At 43.8% G+C, this 7,111-nt stretch overlaps 1 protein-coding gene across 1 annotated transcript; it reads right to left on the reverse strand.

Moving 5' to 3' along the window:
- Positions 1-5,075: 5,075 nt before the first annotated feature.
- LOC132398980 (UDP-glucuronosyltransferase 2C1-like) lies at positions 5,076-6,686 on the reverse strand. The gene has a single exon (XM_059978816.1). The coding sequence runs from the start codon at positions 6,684-6,686 to the stop codon at positions 5,076-5,078; it is 1,611 nt and encodes a 536-aa protein (XP_059834799.1).
- Between the last annotated feature and the right edge of the window lie 425 nt (positions 6,687-7,111).

Consider the following 7,111-nt stretch of genomic DNA (forward strand, 5'->3'; position numbering starts at 1 on the left):
TAGGGGACGAAGCTGTTTCTGGATCATCAAATATGGATCTTCAGGTTTCTGTACCTCCTCCACAATGGTTGCAATGAGGGCTTGTCCCAGATGGTTGTAATGAGAAGATGGCATTGATGATGAATGATGTCTTGTTGACACACATCAATGCCATATATCGAAAATGTCCTTGATGAAGGGGAGAGTTGTGCTCATCATGGAGCTAGCTGATCTACTGTATTTGGCAGCCTCTTGAGTTTCTGTGCACTGGAGTGTCCATGCCAGGCTGCAACGCAACCAGTCAGAACGTTTCCGTGCTACAACTGTAGAAACCTGTTAGAGTCTTGAACGTATAATTACTCTGTCTCTGTTCTCCATTTCAATTGCTGTGTCTGCCTTGTTGTCTCTAGGGGTGGGGTGCGTTGGGACATAGTGGATGTTTTATGAGGACCTATTGGATTCACCCATGCTGCTATCTTGCTCATCAGTCTAAGCTTGTCAGCTTTCCCTTCCGGGAGATAGAATAACAATGCTCTACCTTCAGCTTTCCTGCTGAACTGAGCTCCCCACCTGTGATATGTTTGTTTTGTATGCCACTCAATTATTTTACATCTTCTCAAATCAATTTAACAATGAGCTTGCAGTTATGTCCCCCAATATCTCCCAGCCATGTTGTTGCATGTTAAATCATAATTACTAATGTCCTCCAGCAGGTGAAATGGACTGAGCTGGAACAATTGTTTGGAGTCAGAGTTCCTATGCCAGCTGATCAAAAGTTGTTGACATATAGTACCTTTACTTTTGAACGCTTTGAAGAGATATAGCAAGAGTCATAAATCCCAGAGTGATAAAATTTCATCCTTGGAGCATTTGCGACTGAGTGAAGACTTGATAAAATAATGTTAAGATTATGAGAAGCATAGATAGGGAGCTCTCAACATGTAGCCACAGTTGTAATGAGAATTAGGTCTCGAGCCTAGGGCTTGCCTGCTGCTGCAGAGTAGGTGAGAGACACAGAAGCACTACACTGTGGTTGAGTTTGGCTGCAGCCTGGCTTCACCCATCAGTGCTGCTCTCCCCTATTCAAAAGGTGGAATAACAAGCTGGATTGTTGCTCAGGGTCTTGGATGATATATACTCTTTTTTGAGTGGATATGCTTCTTTGCTCAAAATTTTCAATTAAGTTACATGCTGTTCTGAATGTATGGCACCTTGGCCCCAGAGGAATGGTACCTTACTCAGCTGTATCTATATATGCTTTGCATGATAATTAAACTTGATTTGATTAGATAGAGAGTCGGAATGCTGTTCCCATGGAGGACCATCATTGAAGATGACAGGGAGGAATTTTAAACTAGATGTGCAAGTTTATTTAAAGAGATGTAAGTGCCTGGAACAAACTGCTAGGCAGAATTGGTGGAGGCAGATATATCAGAATGAGGTTTATTATTACTGGCATGTGATGTGAAATGTGCAGCAGCAGTTCAATGCAATACATAATCTAGCAGAGAGAGAGAAAATAATGAGAAATAAACTAAAATATAATAATAAACAAGTAAATCAATTACATTAATTGAATGTGGTGGTGGTGGCATCCGTCGGTCTCGAGAGACCATGGATCTGTGCCTGGAGTTTCCAGGGCGCAGGCCTGGGCAGGGTTGTATGGGAGACCGTCAGTTGCCCAAGCTGCAGCCCTTCTCCTCTCCACGCCACCGATGTTGTCCAAGGGAAGGGCATTAGGACCCGTGCAGCTTGGCACCGGTGATGTCGCAGAGCAATGTGTTGTTAAGTGGCTTGCTCAAGGACACAAACACGCTGCCTCAGCTGAGGCTCGAACCAGTGACCTTCAGGTTACTAGTCTGATGCCTTGCCCACTAGGCCACGCACCAACACATTAATTGAATAGATTATATAAAATGTGCAAAAACAGATATACTACATATTAAAAAAGTGAGGTAGTGTCCAAAGCTTCAACGTCCTTTTAGGAATCGGATGGCAGAGGGGAAGAAACTGCTTCTGAATCGCTGAGTGTGTAGCTTCAGGCTTCTGTATCTCCTACCTGATGGTAACAGTGAGTGAAGGCATGCCCTGGGTGCTGGAGGTCCTTAGGAATGGATGCAGCCTTTCCAAGACACCGCTCCCTAAAGATGTACTGGGTACTTTGCAGGCTAGTACCCAAGCTGAGGCTGACTAGATATTAGTAGTGAATAAAAGGCCTTTACAAACATGAATATGCAGGGAATGGAAAAGTACGAATGCTTCTCCGCATTTTCCATTTTTTTCTTTTATTGCCAATGCTACAACAATGAATGTCAGAGATTATCGATTTCATGGTCTTCCAAGAATAAGGACAAACAGAGGATCACACAGAATTTCAAAAGTGCTTTGCTCTCCATTACATCATAGCGGGTGTGAGGGTCACTAGCAAACTCAAATGCAGGAATCACAGAGACTTCAGCAATTCAAACAAAATTAAAGCTGTATTTCAGAAATTAAAGAGAAAAACTGTCAAGAGATCAAGCAATCTATACCGAATCTTGACAAGCTGAAATCACTCACAATACACAGAAGATCTTGTTCTGAATTTCTCATGACGAGGAACCACAATGTTGCAGCAGAGATGGCTCGCTGATATACACCCTGGAGCACATAGTATTCAGCACCGATCAGACAACATTGGTGTGAAGAGAAGCAATAATTCCCAAAGGCAACAAACTACATGACAAGACATTGCAAATAGCGTGCTAATTAATGCATCACAAATTGAATAAAAGGAATCACAAAGAGAGTTTAAAAATCTCCATGATACCAAATGAGGCACCTGCAACCCAGAGTTAGTCCAATACCAAACAATTACACATAAAAAGATAAACAATTCAAGGAACAATGCATACCCACGAGGTGATGCTGACAAAGTGCCGACAATTTTGAACGGCCCCTGATTGTGACAGCAGGTGTCCACACTTAAAACCAACTCTCGCCGTATTTTCTGAATGATAAAAATCGAACACGGTCAATTTTGAAAATTTCAAGTTTTTATTCTCCCTTTCTCTCTCGGGAAATCTTCTTCATGAAAGAATAGTTTAAATAATTGTTCATTGGAATTTTATAACCATGATTTCTTGTTGACGATAAACATCCTGGGGAGCAATTTTGACTTCCATTCTTAAGTCCTTTCATCCTTGGGGTCTTCACAGTTTCTGATAACACACGGCACAGGGTGAGCAACCCATTGCATTGGTTTAGAGAGGAACAGGTGCAAGGGAGTAAGTTCCAGGTTTGTTAACGTTAGTACTGTAGTTGTTTTAAGGATTTTAAGTCTATTAAACTACTTAAACATTTTTCTGTAATTAGTTTTAGTAAACCTGCATGACAGATTTGATTACTAGTTCGCATCGAATTATTTCTTGTATTTCGATTCCTGACAGCATTGCTGAGAGTAATGTTATGTCAGATTTGGATACCACTTCATAAACCTGGCGCAGATTGGGGGGGGGGGGTGTTGCCTCTTCATGAAACCCGTGGTAGATTGTGGGACTGCTTCATCGAGAACCTTCTGTCCGTAGGAAAAGTCAGGATCTCCCGGTGGATACCAATTTCAAATTGACTTCCAATTCACATACTGACATGTCTGTCCATGGCCTAATCTACTGCTGCGATGAGGCCAGAATTAGTTTGGGGGGTGGGGGGACGCCTTTTGTTCCCGATGGATAGCTTCCAACGTGATGGCGTGAACACCGATTTCTCTAACTTCCACTAATTACTCCCTTCCGCGCTTTTCTCCTTCTGCACTCCCTATTCTTGCTACCTTCTCACTCATTCCCTTCCCTCACCTGGGCATCACCTCGTTCTGGTCCCCCTCTTTCTTCCCTTTATTCCATGACACAGTGTCCTCTCTTGGTTGATTCCTGCTTCTTCAATTCTTTGCCGCTACCCATCACCTCCTGGCTCCTTGCTTCATCCCTATTACCCCACCCTCCTACCTTCTCCCTCACCTGCTCCCACCTATTGCCTGCCAAATGTACTACTCTGCCTCCGTCGCTTTCTTCCGACATCAGCGTAGGCGTGGCGCAACATTTTCGCTGTTTATTTTAAATTTATTTGTTTTTTATTCACTCGACAGGTCTTTATAAGTTAGCATTTTGGACGATCGACTTTACACTTGAACTTATTGGCATCTGCCGCTTTGGTTACTCTGAGTTGCAAACCTGTTCAGGCGTCGCTATTCGCCCGCTCTGTGCGGAGACCGACGGCAAAACGCACGTTTGAACAGGGGTCTGGTCGAAACTAGTTCAAATCAGATTCAATAATCAATATACCTCCGCTACCGCCACGCTTTCACGTAGAAAATCAGAGTCACTATGGGCAGTGAGACAAAATTCCATCTGATCTATTTTTGAAACCTTTATTTTAACTCAGTAACCATCAGTAACAGATTCTCCTAGAGGAGTAATTGTCCTCTCCATGTCCACTCAGAAAGACCTATCAGGGTTTTGCATTTCAATCACGACGCCTTTTACTCTTCCTAACTTCGGCATACGCAAATCTAGTCTGTTCCGCCTTGCTTTTTAAGACATACCACCCATGCTACTGAAGTTCTTAGATTTCAAATATCTAGATCAGGACAGAGTACATTACTCCATGGCTGGCATCAGCTGCACGTTATCTAACATGCGTAACATTACTAATTTTTAATTTGATTTCCCTAATCGTGAACACTAACATGTGGATTATATTCGGGCTGGTAGCCTAATATTTAGAGACTATCGGCTATTAATAAACTGATTGAATGAGAATTATTTTTCATGTGTAGTGGCAATCAGAAACGTAGAAGGGAAGCAAGTTGGAGGGCAGAAACAAAAGGTTTTCCAATGGGATCTATGCACTTTAAATAAGTCGGGAAAAGTGGATCGATGAAGCAAAACGTTGGGGAATAAGATATTGTTCAATTTGGCAATAAAAGTAGCAAAACAGTATTGCTGCTAAGCGAGATTTAGTTGTGTTTGGCTATTTATATCAGAGAAAATGTTCTGCAGCTTTACAAAAGGAGATTTCGAAAATGAACGAACTCTCATTCTTTCTCTAACTCCCTCCATTTAGTCCCTTTTCCTCTTACTCCCCGAGCACAATTTGACAAGTAAAACGTTAAGTAATTTAAATACGAGATAAAAGAAAAACCCCATGAAAACCACAATAATGGTAAATACGTCCAGTAAGTGGTACTGACAGAATGGCAGATCATTACCCGCGGCTCTAAAATGAGGAGCCCCCCGGTGCCTTATTGTGTATTCAATCCAGAAAGCAGCCAGCTCCATTGGCCGCACTGGAACGTCCCGGTACAAGGCGGATAATCGTTTCATGTTCTCTGCATAGGAAGGGTTTTCGATGACTGTCTTCACTGCATGGAAAATATCATCGCTTTTAATGTGAGCCAAGTCTAACATGACCGCTGCTCCTCGGGTTTTGAGACGCAGAAGGTTATCATATTGATCAAAAAAAATTGGAATACCAACCACGGGGACCCCATGATAAATGGCCTCATAAAGCCCATTCTCACCGCCGTGAGTGATGAGCGCTCTTGTTTTCGGATGACTCAGCAGGTCATTTTGTGGAAACCAGCTCAAGATTTTCGTGTTGTTTCCTAAATTCGGGGATAGCGCTCCAATATACCGCCAGATGACCCTCTGAGGGAGTCTGGCCAGTCCTGCCGCGACCTCACTCGCCGCTTCTGGAGGAATAGTGCCTACTATACTTCCCAAGGAGAAGATCACCACGCCATCCTCGCCAGAATTGTCCATGAATCGCTGCAGATCAGCAGGGAGCGGTCGCCCCGGACCGCACTGGATACCTCCGATGTAAATCAGGTTTGGCATGGTCGGCCGGGGATACTCAAAAACAAAATCAACCTTCATTAAGACGATATCAGCCTTCCGATAAAGTTCTTCCACGGTAATTTCATCATTGAGGTAAAGCTGACAAAGCCGATTGTAAGCCGGATAAGTGTAAAAGTGGTTTATGAGTTTAGACATTCCGTACACCAGCACGTTCTTCAATCTGCCCACAAGCGACATTCTGTCGCTCAAACGTGAATGTAACATGGGAACAAAGGAAAGTGGCGACGAGGCGAGGTTAAAGTGGATGTCCCCGGATAGCATCCACCTGCCGAAAAACACCAGCGGTGTGTCAAGTACATGGGACAGCATGGCTCCGGCTGCATGGAAAGGGTCGGCCAAAACGACGTCAAACCCCCCAGCTTTCAGCCGATCCATCAAAGCGCGATCCTCGAACAGACCCTGAATGAACGGAAAAGTCACTCCAAAATTGACGTCGGACACTGCGATCAAGGTGAGGGCAGCGGAGAAGCTGGAAAGGAAACCATCTTCCACATAGTAAACGTTGAAGATAAAATCATCAACTTTGTCTTCGGTAAGAAATGCGTGTGCCTGTTCTTCCGAAGTACGGATATTTTCCATGGTGAAATCTTCGTTCGTTGCCTCAATCCGTAGCGAACTGCTGCCCCTCAGCACCGTCACCTCGTGCCCCCTTTGCACCAGTTCCAGGAGCAGGGATTTCATGATGATCCAGTGGCTCCAGTCTGTGGGGATGGCAAGGATCCTGGCAGCTTCTGGGCTGGGACTCCTTGCGGAAAAAAACATCACAAAATACACCAGAAGGGTCTGAAAACCCGCTCGGCTTTTCGTTGACATTTTCGGCTACGAATCTGAAACAGAATTGATTGTTCGCTCATGCTGAAATCTTTATAGAGTGAGTTCAAAGTACACTTCTGGTTCAGTTACTCAAGTTCAGTCATGTTTAATGCCATTTTATCGTTTATCATTATAGTCGAACAATTTTTTTCGAGTCTTTATATGTTACCTTTATCTGTTTTAGATGTTTTATTGCAGAAAGAGGGCATCGAAATAATAACGACAAAATTAAAATAAGAAACAGTTCCCACTATTAATATCTTTGTCATGGTCTGGTCCGTGAAATCCGCGTTCCGGTTCACGGTCCGTTCCGTGGACTGCGGGTCTTCAGGCTGTCCCTTGGTTAAGTTGGGCTGGATCACCTGCTGCTGGCCTTGGGGCGAGTGGCGGTGCTGGTTCATCTGGTCAGTATCCCCTTGGAACAA

This window comes from Hypanus sabinus, chromosome 9 (genome assembly GCF_030144855.1).
Source record: "Hypanus sabinus isolate sHypSab1 chromosome 9, sHypSab1.hap1, whole genome shotgun sequence".
NCBI classification, from domain to species: domain Eukaryota; kingdom Metazoa; phylum Chordata; class Chondrichthyes; order Myliobatiformes; family Dasyatidae; genus Hypanus; species Hypanus sabinus.